Raw genomic sequence first — 16651 nt, forward strand, 5'->3', positions numbered from 1 at the left:
GTCCTTGTTTTAATATGGATAAAAACCTATTCATACAAAATACATCTTACTCATAACATTTATTAGTAGTTAATACAAATAAGTGACTTAACTGGGATTTACAGACTGATTGTCAATTTTAACCTAATACGATAAAAAATACTTTTGCATGCTAATATAAGATTCCAATGTCATTTAAGTTGTATTTTAGAACTATTCTATCTATTGGTCCTACTAAGAAAATAGTTTCTTAGTTTTTTGAATAAAATCTGGAGACTGAAGATAATTCTGTAAAAAAATTGTTACCGGAAAATTTTATATTAAAATAGGTATATGTATGGATAATAATATTGATAACATAGTAAAGATTTATATAAAAAGCTGCTACTTTTTAGATAAAAATTTGTTTAAGTAAGGACCTAAATATAAGTAATATAGTTTCCCAGTCTCCCCGAATTTACGTTTATATCCACCAGATGTGCACCTTCAGTTTCATATTGAATCTTAAATAACTTAGTTATATAATCCATTTCATGACGTAACACGCCATCCAGAATAAAAATGGCACAATAATGTTTCTATTTAAAATAAAACTGGTAATAATACCCGTACTATCTCGTGGCACTATATTCACGGTACATCAGTTTTAACCTTTTACTGTACAGTTATTCCAAAAAAGGTTAAATTTGATCATAATTGGAACACTGAACAGTGAAGGGTTTTAAGGTATGTAGATGCCGACGCAAATTTTAATTCGACTTGTATCTATTTAATTAGATAGTTACTACATAAATAACTATTTGTGTAGCGAAGTTTGTACCTTACGGAGACTTCTGAAAATGCTTTAACCATTATTGTCGACATACCTTTATATAAGAGTACGGGCCCCAAGTCAAATCTAAATTAATTTAAACAGATCTGTTAAAAAAATTAACTAAATATTAAAAATAATCAGTCATTGAAAGCTTCAGATTGTTGAATTATCGTCTGTGCCATCTGAAAGTTTCAATAATATTTTATATCTGACGTTTATTGATATTAGCTGGCTTCCTCATACCAAAGGTCTAGCTAAAGTCTAGATAGTTCATTGAACAAAGTAGAATATCTGACATTATCTTTCTTTCAAACAATCGCACGAGTTTAAATCATGTTAAATAAAGATGTCCATTGCTTTTATGGTTAATGATGAACACAAGTACCAAACATTCACTACCAGACCAAAAACGGCGCACTACGTCAGAAACCGGTCGTAATTTATAAGCGCCCGCTTGTATGGCGAGAACCCGCCCAGTGGGTTCTCCGGCATCTGACCAACGTTCACGAGTGCACGCCAGGCGGGTTCTTGGTTGTGAAAGTGTTAACAAAATATTGTGTACAAACATGTAAGACATCATGCTCCTCGTGCTTAAAATCCAATCCATGAATCCAACTATAGTCGTAATTTGGTATTTACTTGAAACTAGGTCTCCCAGTTGGTTGCGGAGTGACGTTCCCCCTTCCCTTTGAAGCCTGCGTCGGCCGCATGAACCCTGATGTCCTGTTGACTGACTTCAAAGGAGGTCTGGAGGTTCCCACCGAACTGCCACTCGATGAAGACCGCGACGCCGGCATTCTGACCACTGGTTTAGGGACTACCTTTGGAGCTGGCTTTACTGGCGCTGGAGCTCTTTTAACAGTGGCCACTGATGCTGAACTGTTCAGAGAACTCCTTGAACTACGCAGAGACGCGCGAGAAGTCGACCTTTCCACTCTTAAAGAGCTCTGTCTTTTCTGGACAGTTCGCTTCGGGTCTATCGGCGTTCGCGGAGGCGTTCTTAACTCTTTGGTTGTGATTTTCTTTGGAGCTATCGGGGATTTAGACTTAAGAGGCACGGGGGAGTCACATTCTACATTGCATCCTGATGAGGCACCTTGGGAAGCACTCTCGGAGTTCAAACTCTGGGTTTCTTCAAAACCTTCATCGTTTAATTCATGTTCTGACTTGACTTTGGGGATTCTTGGGGATGTCGTTCTTTCCGCCGGTATTTTGTCGTTCTTAGCAGTCATTGATTTCCTATAAGCACTCCTGGACCAAACGCCTGTAGGTGTCTCAGTTGGCGATTTCAGTTCTCTAATAGCTTTCTGGACATCCTCTTGATTGATCGACGTCTGTCGCCGCATCCTCGAGTAAGGATGCTTAGTTTCTTTGGTCGGTGCGGGTTTCTCCGTACTTTGGTTTTTAAGTCTGTCCTGCCAACGTTTAAGTCTATTCTCTTTGTCGTCTTTATTGGTTTCTACAGGCTTCGCTATTTCTGGTGTCTCCACAGCGTATGAGGCTTGGATATCTAGTTTAGACGGTCTGATGACCTGAGTTTCAGCGACCAGTTCCGTCGGGCTCTCAGGTTTCTTTTCGTCTTCAGGAGAACTGGAGTCTGTATTCCTCTTATATCTCCTAGTTCGTCGAGCGGCGGAGAATCTATCAAACTGTCCGTCACCTAAAATCTCTTGGCATAAGTCTCTCATCTCAACGGTTTTGTCATTATTTTTGGCGAGGGACGGTTGGAATTTTCTACAAGGTTCTCTTTCTGGCGGTGGATTGAACATCTTCCGTTGGACCGGTGGTGTTTCGATGTTGTCAGAGTCGATCTCTACTCTATCCTTGACGTCCTTGTGGCTGGTGATTCTAATGTCGGGGAGCTTTCGCTTCTCCTCTTCGGTGATGGAGACGAGAGGTTGCTCGATCTGTTGTCGGGACCGCTGCCGTCTCAGGCGGCGCATCTCTTCGTTTTCTTCTGTCTTCCTCCACGGTACCCTGTTGTCTTTCGTTTGAGGTTGTACGTCTGAAAGGAACAAGGATGCAAGTTAGCAAGTGTGCTAAGTTAGGGGCTGTTCATCTTCAATCTGTGTATAAGCGTATGCACGATGGTTGTTACCTTCAACAGCCTCGATGGCTTTGACAACGGCGCTGTCGGGCAGCACGGCGGGGCGCCAGTCGGCGCGCCCTTCCGGCAGAGGGTCGAGGGTCGTGCTTCGTTCGCTCTCTGTCATAACCACAAAAAAAATATGTTCAGTGGATTTTTATAAGAAGGATAAGACTTATGATACCTATTGCCGTAGCCAAATGGCATTTCTGCGACGGGAAACGAAAACGAAACACCGCGAAAGGTATTCTGGGTCTGCCGCGCCAATACGCAAGAGCGATAGAGATAGATATATACGAGCGTTTCGTTTCGTGAGCGTTTGTGCCATTCGGCTACGGGGCCTGGCAAGTGGTTTTAAAAGATGTGCTTCATCTTATAGGTATCTGAAACTTTCTCAGTCGAAAACTGAAAAAGAAGGAATAAAAGGCCGCTTTTCAAGAAAGCGTATATTACCGGAGTCGTTTTCCAAGGACCGCCGGTTCGCTTGCACGCGCCGCGCTCGCTCTCGCAGCTCGGCGTCTCGTTTCTCTTCTTGGCTGTTCGCGCGCAGCCACGATTCGATTTTTTGTCGCCACTCCCTGAAGAAAAAAATGATTTGTCAGACGGTTAACACGTAGATTCATCACGAAGACTAGACAAAATTTCACTAACCGAATGAATGGGTCAGCTGACGAAACATACATGTCCTGCACTTTTATTGAATATTTGGAAAATGTGGAAAAAAACTACTCCTAGTACAGAAAATGTACAAGTCCTCAATAAAACTGGAAAATTCATCGTTCGCTCTTCGAAAGGTCGGTTTATTCTTATCAATGTTACACATTTAAGTATTGAACTTATAGAAGGTCGATAGATCAGAATGACCAAAGCTCCTCCATCCTGTGTGTGAAAAAATACGTATACAAGATATCTTCCACTATGATTCATTCATTCCCACATGATCCTAAACTCGGTACTGACTTGGGTTTGGCGGGCGGCTCCTCGGGCGGCGCGGGGGAGGGCGGCGCGCGGGGCGAGGCGGGGCGCTCGCGCTCCGGGAGCTCCAGGCGCGCGCGCACGCGCCGCGCCGCGACCACGAGCGATCTGGAACATACCATGAGATAATACAGGCCGATCCAAGTGCGATGACGGAGATTTCCTTTTGTCAGCGACGGTCAATAGAGCCATGCGCTTACCCAGACTGCCCCAAGCGGAGCGTTCCCTGAGGTCGTTGGCCGCCGGTGAGGAATGTCGAAGGAACTCCAGTAGACCTTCTTCATCGTCTCCCGGACTCGCGCGGCTCCGACGACGGAGACTGCCAGTTGGCGTCACATCTGAAAAAATATCAATTTGAATCATATTCATCACTTATTTGAGAATTTTGAAGGGGCCAAGTGGCACGTGATCTTCTCGGTGGTCGTAGAAAGCTACGATGAGATTATGCCATTGTTTTAAAACGGCTATGTACTAAACTTTTTTACCCAAGGAAAACGGCTAATGTATCCGCCCTGTGAAACCTCAAGAGGGAAAGAGACAAGACCTTACCTCTTCCCTTCTACAGCAATAGCGCGTGTATCATAATTCGAAGATAGGATACCACGCAAAGAGATAGGACAACAAAATATGAAACTATAATTACCAGGAGAAGGTGAAAGATCATGAGGCCTCCTCAGCGACCTTCGTCCCAGCCCATTACGGATGTCGATCAGCAGGGATTCCATGAGATTCTCACACTCTGACACCGGAGTGCTGCAAACGCTGCCACCTGTAAGAAAATAATTATGTAGAAGGTGTTTTTGACATCTCCGAAAATACTCACAGATTGACGAATTGACGATATTATACTTTTCTTCTTCTTCCTCTTCCTCGTTCCCTCAATGCTGAGGATTGCGACCACAAGACAAGTAGCGTGTCTCCACTGACTGCGGTCATAAGCCATGTGGACTGCACGGTATAGGTTGCCGCCAGTCGACTTCCCATAAATATTATAAAAGACAATCTGGGTTCCTCCAGAGAGGTAATTTTGACATCAACCAAAACTGAATGGCACAAAACTTACCAGTTTTTATCCTGGAGGCAGCTGCATCCCTCGCTCGTCTTCTGGCAGCCGCCTGTTCCTCGTTCACACGTCGTCGCTCATTCTCGCTTATTGCTGATCGGAACTTGGTGCAGAAGGTCACGAAGATCTGGAGAAAACGTAGCAATCATCAAATATCTAGTTGGGTTCAAAAACGGGGGTTTTTCATCAGTGTTCCCAAAAGACCATCATAGGAAATTTAAGTTCTCATTCTGAATTACCCAAACTCCATTCAGATTATCAGAATGAAATATACCTTAAAGCATTCCTCAAGTTTGAAGGAAACGGGATCCTCGCAGAAGAACTCTGCCAGTTGTTTCCGAATGCTTTCCACTTCTTCCATATCCTTCTTTAGAGCTGACACTTCCCGCTCGGCAACCTGGAAGAAAAATGACCACTTGAATACTTAAGAAAGTTTTTTAAAACATTAGGTAGGTAATTTATATAGTGTTGGTATGACGGAGACAACGATTTCAACGGTACGTAATATTTTGCACGATACATTTTGAATCTGGTCTGATGTCGTGAATGCTGGTTATTCTGTATTTATTTCTTTCTTCATCCCGTTGAGGAGTTTTTGTACCATATCGTTAGCATTTCCTTCATTACCATTACATAATTATAATCAACTCATGTTCTACTAACGTGTAAGAAGTCTCCCATATAATCCCTAATATCTTGCTGATTGGTCAACTGTATTTCTTTATTCAGTACCCCCCAGCTCGGTTGCCCAGCGTCTTCATCTCATTATGAAGTTGTTTCTCCGCTGGCTTTAGCAGTCTCTTCATTATCTTTGACATCCTCACCTATTTTACTCCTAACCTGTAAGAATTCTCCCATCTGCTCCCTAATATCTTGCTGATTGGTTATATGTGTTTCTTTCTTAAGCATCCTAACTCGGTTGCCAAGCGTCTTGATCTCATTATGGAGCTTTTCCACGCTGGCTTTAGCAGTATCATCATTATCTTTGACATCCTCACCTATTTTACTACTAACCTGTAAGAAGTCTCCCATCTGCTCCCTAATATCTTGCTGGTTGGTCATCTGTATATCTTTCTTCAGCACTCCAACTCGGTTGTCCAGTGTTTTTATCTCATTATGGAGCTGTTCCACGCTGGCTTTAGCGGCCTCTTCTAGAACCCGGGTGTCGTCGGCGAAGTGTGTCAGCTCTTTGTTCTTCCGCTCTGCTTGCTGTGAATTACAAGTTTATTTTAGATCTTTTGGACAAAAACGTTATGTCAAAGCTTATGTGAGCTCACTTTGGAAGAAGTAAAGCAAGTTTTCACCAACGTTGCGACGTCAATCGCCTTCTTATTGAACTCAAATTCTGCACAGATTGCTGCGCTTACGATTTCACTAATATGGAACAGTGATCATCGTAAGAGTTAACTAGTTACACATAAAGCAAGCGATTGTCACTTTGGATGCGCTTACAGAATTGCGGTTTGGAAAAAAATTAAGATAAAATCTACTTTTTTAAATATTATTGTAAATGGGCTTACTCTTGACCACAGACTAGCCAAAGGCAAAGACGTGGCCTACGATGGAGTGAGCTCGCCCAGAAGATGTCCTGTTCACCCTTGGTTTGCCGGTTTTACTCAGCATGTTTTGCAAACTAGTATGAAAGAAACAAAATACAGTAGGAAGTAAGTTTACCAGAGCGACATAATGCATGAGATTCATCCCCGGCTTGTTGGCTCTGATGTCTGGTAGCTTCTGCAAGGAGGACAGCTTCACGCCTGCGGCTCCGCCCGCGTAGCCACCAGCGTTGAGGAAGTTACCGGCAATCAAGGTTATGTACAGCACCTCCTGCAATTGAAAAACTGAATTATGAAGAAAAGGTCCAACTGTTTCAGTTTTGCCATAATCGGCAGTATTTACAGTGTTCCCGGTATAAAATGTTTTTTCTAAAAGTTATATCCTGATTTCAAACCATCACGACAAATACGATATGTTTGAAAACCGCACACCCAACAACAAATACTGCAAACCATTTATAGGCATTTTTAAAAACGTTCGTGGTTGGTCAAATTTATTTACCTGCAAAGCCCTTGAAGACATCAGATCATCCCCAGCCACTAGTATCGCGTTGATGGCGCTCTCCAAATACCCTGCCGTCGACGCCCACTCTTCTTTCAGGAGCATGCACTCTATGCGGAGCTTGTAACTGAAATACAGAGAATGTGGTTTAGAGTACGTACCTACTATGTATAGCTGTATAAGTTGTCAGAGGAATTTTTTTTTTTATTAGCCTACTGTAGTGTCCCACTGCTGGGCAAAGGCCTCCCCTCGCTTCTTCCACTCAACCCTGACATGTGCGTAATTTTGCCAGCTTGGATAAAATGCGTTCAAGTCGTCCCGCCATCTCTTTTTCGGTCTGCCTGAACCCCGGCCTGCACCCTCCACGGTGTTCCGTGTCAGAGGAATACTTAATAAGTAATAGTTCTCATTAAACTCTGGCAGATTATTTTGCAGATCGCACGAAACCTCAATATCTGTAGGTGATATTTTGAAAACACCACTCGAACATAGTTGTAATGTTTAGGAAAAGTGCAATGAAACAATCCGTTTGCCAACTCAAAGAGAACTGATTTATTTCGATCAAGCCTACCCTCAATACATGCATTCCTATTCTACCTACATATACAACATGTCCCTTCTTCGTAACGGGCTAGAATAGGTATACTTAGGACTAATACTTGTGGTAATCTTAATTACACTTTTCTTACAAAAGTCTAACAAGATAACAATGATTGCATAATTATCATGCCAAATTATTTACAGTTAATTATTTGTTATTTATTTCTACTATTTATTTTTACATTGCTATGTTATTTATTTCTACATTATATTTATTAAATGTACTGTATCGTTTTATTAATTATATTTATCATCTCACAGTGAAGCGGTTAAGATAAAAAATGTAGTTACATAGTTATTAAAAATTATTACATTGAGCAGAAAAGTTTAAATAGAGGTATTTTAATAGTTAGGTAACAATATTCCTTCATTGTAAATGCATTTATTTTACTTACATGCTTTATTAGCCTATATTAGTTTACAATTAAATAAGGAACAAGCAGATTGTTGTTGTTTATGACATATGTGTGTGTTTTTACTATGCTTAATTGATAAGTTCCTACCTATATCTATAACTATTATCACAAACGGTCGGGTGGATGGACCTGCCGACCGGAGCGCGTTACGTAACAGCCAGCTGTTTGCGCGCGCCCAGGATTATCATTGCTGACGATGCGTTGCGATTGTGCATTGGAAATCGTGTTGTTATTGTCTTCAAAATCATCATAATATTTGTTCGAATTGTAAGCAGAGTTATGGTTTCTTTCGGATATAGGCTGGCTATACATTTGGTTATTTTGTGGCTGTGATAGAATGTGCTGTCTGTTTCTACGATACCGTGAGCCGTCCGGCGCGCGAAGCCAGTAGGAGCGAGGCTGAGCCGCCTCTCCCTCCACTCGCGCTGGCACCCAGCGTGCTTTACGGCCAGTGTTCGGCTCCCGCATTCGGACTTGTTCGTTTGGAGCAAGCTGTTTTAGTGGCCGGGTTCCGATATCATATCGTTCTTTTGCTTTTATATATTTATTTAACCTAAATTTTTGAACAGTTACTGAAGTAGGTACCTTTGGCGCTAGTAATTGTTCTGAAACGGGCAGTCTAGTATTGAGCCTTCGCGCCATGAGGAGTTGTGCCGGAGAGTATGACTCGCCGGAGACTGGAGTGTTGCGGAAGTTTAAAAGCGCCAAATATGGATCGGTGCCTTCACTGTGCGCCTTTTCCATAAGGTTCTTAATCGTTTGCACGTTTCGTTCAGCAAGGCCGTTGGATCTTGAATAATAAGGAGAACTCGTGACATGTTCGAATTCCCATTTTTCCACGAAAGATTCGAATATTGCCGAAGTAAACTGCCGACCATTGTCCGACACGAGTTTTTTGGGAATGCCGTGACGGGCAAAAATAGATTTTAGCTGGTTAATAATGGTTTCACTTCGAATATCCGATAAAGAAGCAACTTCGACATATTTGGAATAATAATCCACTACTATAATGTAATGTTTATTTCTAAATTCAAATAGGTCAGTGGCTAGCACTTCCCAGGGTCTCCCAGGTACTTGATGTGGGAGCAGCGGCTCGCGCGGCTGCGCGGCGCGGCGCTCGGCGCACGTGGCGCACGCCGCCACCAGCGCCTCCACCTGCGCCGACATGCCGGGCCACCACATCACGTCTCGCGCTCGGTATTTGCACTTTTCAATGCCTAAATGTCCCTCGTGGATTCTTTGCAGCATTTCTTTCCGGAGGCTAGTAGGTATTACCACGCGATTGCCTCGGAAAACTATGCCCTTTATTACGTGAAGCTCCTCCTTGATACCCCAATACGGCTTAGCCTCACTTTCAAGGATATTTTTGGTATGTGGCCAGCCTTTCATACAGTACTGCCTGACGTTGTCGAGCCCTGGTTCTTTGTCCGTTTCCTCTTTGATCTTCTTCAGCTTGTCCGAGCTAAAGTTGACGCTGTCGTATAGAGCGTTTACGTGAACGTCAATGTCACTTCCAGTTTTGTCGTCGCACGCGTCGTCGGTCGGAGCGCGTGAAAGTGTGTCGGCGACATACATTAGCCTCCCGGGAACATATTTAATCTGTATAGAGTATTTTTGGAGTCTTAATAGCATCCTCTGTAGTCGTACAGGCGTGTCATTGAGGGCCTTTTTAAAAATCGCCTCTAGAGGTTTATGATCACTCTCCACTAATACATTTTTATGGCCATAAATAAATTGATGGAATTTTTGGCAACCAAACAGAATTGCCAATAATTCTTTTTCAATTTGCGCCCAACGCGTTTCGGCAGGCGTAAGTGTGCGGGCAGCAAAGGCGACCGGCCGCCCGCCCTGCAGCAAGCACGCGCCCAGCCCTCGCGAGCTCGCGTCTACCGACACTACCACCCCTCTCCGGGGTCATAATATCGCAGCGTTGGCGCCTCCATCAAACATCTTTTTACTTTATTGAACGCGTTTGTGTGAATTTCATACCACTGAAATTCGCTATCCCTCTTTAACAGTCCTCTTAATGGTTCTACCAATTCAGCATAGTTTGGCAAGAATCTCGACACATAATTCGTCATCCCTAGGAACCTCTCTAAATCTTTCCTGCAGCCAGGAGGGGCATGTCCCTGATCACTTTCACTCGGTCGCTGTCGGGGCGCATGCCCATTGAATCAAACACGTGACCTAAGTATTTGACTTCCTGCACACCCAAAACACATTTCTCTTTATTAAATCTCACTCCGTTATCTAACGCGCGCTGCAGTACGGCCTCCAACCTAGAATCGTGCTCTTCTTTTGTTCTCCCGTATACGAGCAAATCGTCTATAAAACATTCCACTCCCTCCATTGAAAATATCTTTACCATAGCATTATGAAACACCTCCGACGCGGAACAGATGCCAAAAGGTAAACGTAAGAATTTCCATCTTCCAAATGGTGTAGCAAAGGTACATAATTTTGAACTTTCCTCGTCAAGAACGATCATGTAAAAACCCTTGCTAGCATCTAAATGTGAAAAATATTTCGCTCCTGCTAGATTTGCTGTAACCTCGTCTAGTGTGGGAAGTTGAAAGTGACTACGTTTAATGGCCTTATTCAAATTTTGGGGATCAATACACAATCGCAATTTGCCGTCCGGTTTCTCAACGAGAACAATACTCGACACCCAGTCGGTAGGTTCATCCACGGGCTCAATAATGCCCAGCTCCTGCAGCCGATCCAGCTCCTCTCTCAGTCGCGGTCTTAGTTTAATAGGTATTTTCCTTGAACATCTTACGACGGGAGGAACTGAATCGTCTACAGTTAATTTGTGTACACCTGGTAAACGACCGATTCCCTCAAACACAGTTTTATATTTGTTTACTAAATCAATGCAATTACTATTATTTGAAATCTCATATATCCTTTTAACTAAATTTAACTCACTACATAAATCTCGTGACAATAAATTATTACATTTAACGTCTAGCACATAAATTTTGCCTTTGCATTTTTTCTCACTGTTATGATGCGAAAACTCAGCTATAAAATATCCCACCACAGGTAAAACGTTCCTACTAACCTCACGTAATACCGTACCGGCATTACTCAAAATGTCCTCACTGTAGCCTGCCGCCCGGAAGCTGTCGCGCGACATGACGCAGGCGTCCGCGCCGCAGTCCAACTTGAACGTCACAGGAATTCCATTCACCGCTACACTCTCGAACCACCCTTTGCTGTCGAGCGACAAAATCTCCACTCCATGTATTATTAGTTCATCGCAATCACTTATCTCGTCCGTAGTATTATACACTTCCCGTACGTAATTACTTCTGCAGCACCGCATAAAATGTCCGAAACGATCACATCTGTAACACTTGACCTTGTACGCGGGACACTGGTCACGTTCGTGTACGTAGTCGCAGTTTGTACATTTGAATTTAGAACCACTCCCGCCACGATATTGTTGTTGTGGTCGTCGCGGTGCTGGCGCGCCCGCCCCAGCGGCGCGCGAGTTGGACGGCGTCGGCGTCGGCGCCGGCGCGCGGCGGTGAGGGCGCGCTCGAACTTGCTCGACGTCGGCGAGCGGCGCGCTCGTACTTGCCCGTGTCGACTCCGCGCCCGCTCCCCCCGCACCACTCCCGCCTGCTCACTCGCTAATTCTGCTGCGCGACACCAAGCCGTCGCATCCTCCAATTTTAAATCCTTTTTCCTTAACATTCTCTCTCTTAATTGACCATCTTTAATTCCCCGGATCACTTGAGTTAGAATCAAACTTTCCCTCAATGTCCCAAACTCACACGTTTTACTTTTAACACGAAGTGACGCTAAATATTTATCGAAATCTTCATTCGTTTGATATGTCTCAAAAAATAAGTGCCGTTCGAAATTAACGTTTTTCTGTGGGTCACAGCGGTCATTGAACTTTGTACATAAAGCCTCGTAATCACTTTGTTCACTCGAACTGATATCAAACTCTTCATAAAGGTCACGGCCAGTTTTACCTATTACATGAAGTAACAGGGCACATTTTTCACGACTTGATGACTTTTCTCGACCCGATGCAATTAGGTACCAATCGAACGTTTGCTTCCAGTCCCGCCAGTTATCGGCGAGGTTGCCCGTGCCCAACATGGCGGGTGGTTGCTGCACCGCCGTGTACGCTGTGCCGCTTGTGACCGCGCCTGATTTATTACGCGCCGCCTTATCACTTTTGCTTTCATTGTCACTCATGTCCACTAAGCAATTGTCACAATCTTTTGACCAATCTAACACGAATATTCACACCTGACACCATGTAATGTTTAGGAAAAGTGCAATGAAACAATCCGTTTGCCAACTCAAAGAGAACTGATTTATTTCGATCAAGCCTACCCTCAATACATGCATTCCTATTCTACCTACATATACAACATTCGGTTTTACGTAAGTGTATCAAAAATTACATTCAGACAGACACCACGGCGAAAGCTTTGTTTTATAATGTGTTGTAATTTAGCAATATCTTTACTTTGGGAGCAGTATTGTACCAGAAGCTTCCCTTTCCGTGATTAGTTACGTTTCCGATGAACGCTTTCAGCATCTACACATGAATTTCGGGCAGGATCTTGAGCAGACCTCACAACATTCGGTTTAGGAACGCCGTTGGGTTCAACTTATCTTTACGTTAGCGTTGAAAAAAGTGTTTTAAATTCCTTACTTGGGCAGCTGTATAAGTTGCATGAGGAACTTCTCAGCATTCCCAAGCTTGGTCACATCTCCAGTGAACGCCTTGAGCATCTCGCACTCATCGATTTCAGGCAGGATCTTGAGCAGGCCGCGCAGCTTCTCTGCTCCGATATCGTCGTGGGACCCTTCACGGATTAGCTGGATTATGTCTTCGTTCGAGCTGGAAATGTTAATGTTGAATGTTATTCTTAGAAATATTCACTTAAAGGTGAACAATGATGGAACTAAACAGACCAATGGAAAATGGTAACATTCGAAAACTACACTGGAAATAAGGAGCATGCCGTTTTTTATCTAACATGGCTCCTTTTGTAGGGACCATTTATATGGATCATTTTATTACACCATTCACATGGGGATAGTGCATCTCTCTCTCTCTCTCTCTCTCGGTAGGAGGATAGGAAAAGGGAGGCGGAGAGGGGAGTCGTGCATTTTCCCTGAAGAAGCCTAAACTCTGACGTAATATAATGAACGGGCTTACCTTCGGAACTGCTTCAAGAAAATGTTCACATTAAGACTCCTCTTCCCATCCAGAAGAGTGATCTCTGAAGACTCTTTCCTCGGTTTTCGTTCTCCTGAGCTGTCGCAAATAGGGCTGCGACCCAAACGGGGAGACGAGCCCGCGGAACCGGTGGGCTGAATCTGAAATCATAAACAGAGAAATTTTGACTTCGCTGAATACTTAGGAGACACTGCTGATAGTGCTGATGAAATGAGAAGGTCTTCTCCCAAAACTTTGACTGTGATTTTCATTGGTTTAGATTAATCTCCTAGTTCTTGTTGGTTTGATGCGAGTATATTTTCTTAGTGAAGTATCTTAGTTACCTGTTGACAGAAGAGTCCTTCGATTTCGCCCCAATCCAGTTCTGTCTTCGGAGAGTGTTTGTGACTCGATGCCACCAATGACCAGATATTGTTCTGACCAATTACCTGAAAAACAGTAAGTAGGTACTAAGTATGTTTCAGTTTCAGGCAAAACAGGAAATTGTGTTGGTACAAGAGATTTTATTTCATGCGGCAATTTTCAATCTCACCTTACGAGTGTGCGAATATTTGAACTAAAGTAAAATGTGTGACTTATGACACTTGTTGGTTGGTTTGGTAAGCTAAAAACTTGTATTTTCAATAAAATTCTTGGCACTTAGTTTCTTCATTTTTTTTATACCACGTCGGCATACGGTCCGCCTGATGGAAAGCGGTCACCCTAATCTATGGACGTGGACGCCTGCAACTCAAGGGGTGTCACATGCGCGTTGCCGACCCATTAGAAACATTGATTGAAAATCGCAGAAGTTGATTAAGTATATTGAGGTCACCAGTGGCGGCGCGTGAATATATTTGGAAGGCAACACAGAGCAAAAAATAAAAATCGGCCAAGAGCGTGTCGGGCCACGCTCAGTGTAGAGTTCCGTAGTTTTCCGTATTTTTCTCAAAAACTACTGAACCTATCAAGTTCAAAACAATTTTCCTAGAAAGTCTTTATAAAGTTCTACTTTTGTGATTTTTATCATATTTTTTAAACATATGGTTCAAAAGTTAGAGGGGGGGGGACACACTTTTTTTCCTTTAGGAGCGATTATTTCCGAAAATATTAATATTATCAAAAAACGATGATAGTAAACCCTTATTCATTTTTAAATACCTATCCAACAATATATTACACGTTGGGGTTGGAATGAAAAAAAAATCAGTCCCCACTTGACATGTAAGGGGGGTACCCTAACAAACCTTTTTTTCCTTTTTTTATTTTACCACTTTGTCGGCGTGATTGATATACATATTGGTACCAAATTTCAGCTTTCTAGTGCTAACGGTTACTGAGATTATCCGCGGACGGACGGACAGACAGACATGGCGAAACTGTAAGGGTTCCTAGTTGACTACGGAACCCTAAAAAACGCAACCTACCTTAATATTAGGTACTTTAGGCGCCCATCCAAGTGCATTTATCATACAGTCCGCTATGAAAGCGCTTAAAAAGCCATCTCTCCGCTTGTAACTTTAACTCTGGACGATCACGGCCTCGCGTGACAATACATTTCTTTATTTCGAATGTTTGCGTCGAAAAACGTGTTGATTCATTTAGTAAGTAATCTATTATACAACAGTCAAAATGAATTAACACTGCCATTACTAAACAAACCAAAGAAAGTCCTAACAATCTCTTAAAAACAGGTAGTATCTAACCTTGAAACTCTGGCTTGCATTGTCACTAAAACACGACACCGAAACACTCCAAATCATTTAAATTTCACTGATATATTGCACGTAATGAGCAAGTTAATAAAAAAACTGAGAGAATAACACAAAACATTTGAAAGCACACGAAGCCTCGGTAACAAGCGAGACGCAAGTGTTGCAGTGATATTATTCCAATTTCACCCACGAATTTAAAAACCTTTTCATACAAACAAAGTATATCTGAAAAAACGTTCATTATCACATTACTAAACTTAAATTAAATAAAATTCTCGGTTATTTAATATAAACTATCAATATTTAAAGGCTTTTATTGAAAATAAATATAAGTTACAAAACACAATCAAATTTTACCCATTAATACATTTATAATTTTAGTATGGCAATATTTAGCATGCAATTATTACACTGTAATATCAATCTTATTTGTTTTACTCGAAGCTTTAAATTCAAATGAACAAGTGCGAGCAATCGAATGTTGTGCGCTTGGCTGCTATGTGTTCGCGAATGGCGGTCACCCTTCTCTGTCATCTCAATCCTGCTATGAGTAGAGTAAAAGAGATAGTTGCGCCCAAATTACGTACATAGGAGTTCGCGATAGGCAAACACTCACACGCGCGCACTTTGTGAATGTGTATGTGCGTGTTTTCAAATATAAACCTTATAACGCATTGTTTACGGTTTTTATTCAAATGAATAACTCGATAAGAAGCCGAGTTGCTTTGGAGTTTAGTTGAGCGGGCTGTCTTTATCAGCGTGTGCGTGATTTTTGTATCTGTGTGGAGTGACCATGAATGAATATGAAAGCTTAGGCATAAGTAGCTTCACTTCGCGTTCGCGCGCCCGATAATTTTAGGTACATATTTGAATTTAAGCAAATGGTGTTTTGTGAGGCAATACGTAACTATTATAAGTATATTTTTTTATTTCAATGGTGGTTTGTAACTTTGGTATTTGTTGCGGAACATCTAGGGCAACTCGGTGGGAATTGGATTGTATGAGCGCGCCGCCACTGGAGGTCACTTACTTTATTATTAGGAATCTTATTCCAATTGATGGTCTTCATCTTGGTCTTGGGGATGGGCGTCTCCTGCTGTGGCAGCTTCACGTCGGTGAGCGGTGCCGGCGGCGGCGAGGGGGCGGCGGGGCCGGGCGGCGCGGGGGGCGGGGGCGGCCCGCCGGGGGGCGGGGGGATGCAGGGCGGCGGCGGGGGGATCATTGGTGGTGGTGGTGGAGCTGATACAAAATTGAAGAAACTTTGATCACGTAATACATACAATTAAATGTTTTGTGTTGAAGGCAGATAATGCTGAAAGTGATTGATGGTGAAAATGAACACAACATGAAGATGTATCTAAACATCGGCAAATACTCGTGATTCCATCTCTCATATCATTCAAAAGAAATGAGTCGCCATAACGACTGTTCGCCGACTAACTTAAACGTGTGGATGCAGCATAAGAAAAATATTGTTATCGAAAATGTGAAAAGTTCTGCTTTTATGAACCAAATCATAATACGAGTATAGATGATAAATTACCAGCAAAAGGCATCGGTGTCGGCGGAGGAGGCGGCGGCGACAGCGCCCTCTGAAGACTCTGTTTCCTTCCTGCGTTGGAAACGTCTCGGTGTTGGCATGTGCAGCCCATTTTCGCCTGGAAAAAGGTATTGGCATGTTAAGTGTGAAATCTGCTACTCATAAATATAATTTATGAAGTTAGTTGGCAGTACTAGTCTGCACGTTAGGAGTC

General features: G+C 42.8%; 1 protein-coding gene across 1 annotated transcript in view; it reads right to left on the minus strand.

Moving 5' to 3' along the window:
- Nucleotides 1-1023: 1023 nt before the first annotated feature.
- LOC125233049 (inverted formin-2-like) overlaps nt 1024-16651 on the minus strand; it is a 170337-nt gene continuing 154709 nt past the window's right edge. Inside the window, 17 exon segments of the mRNA XM_048138896.1 lie at nt 1024-2798; nt 2892-2999; nt 3333-3457; nt 3840-3895; nt 3898-3962; nt 4055-4192; nt 4498-4623; nt 4918-5044; nt 5192-5314; nt 5932-6126; nt 6592-6744; nt 6976-7102; nt 12673-12861; nt 13183-13343; nt 13527-13631; nt 15928-16136; nt 16441-16555. Coding sequence (XP_047994853.1) covers nt 1429-2798; nt 2892-2999; nt 3333-3457; nt 3840-3895; nt 3898-3962; nt 4055-4192; nt 4498-4623; nt 4918-5044; nt 5192-5314; nt 5932-6126; nt 6592-6744; nt 6976-7102; nt 12673-12861; nt 13183-13343; nt 13527-13631; nt 15928-16136; nt 16441-16555 — 3492 coding nt within the window. The 3' untranslated portion in view covers nt 1024-1428.

Source organism: Leguminivora glycinivorella, chromosome 1 (genome assembly GCF_023078275.1).
Source record: "Leguminivora glycinivorella isolate SPB_JAAS2020 chromosome 1, LegGlyc_1.1, whole genome shotgun sequence".
In the NCBI taxonomy this organism is placed as follows: domain Eukaryota; kingdom Metazoa; phylum Arthropoda; class Insecta; order Lepidoptera; family Tortricidae; genus Leguminivora; species Leguminivora glycinivorella.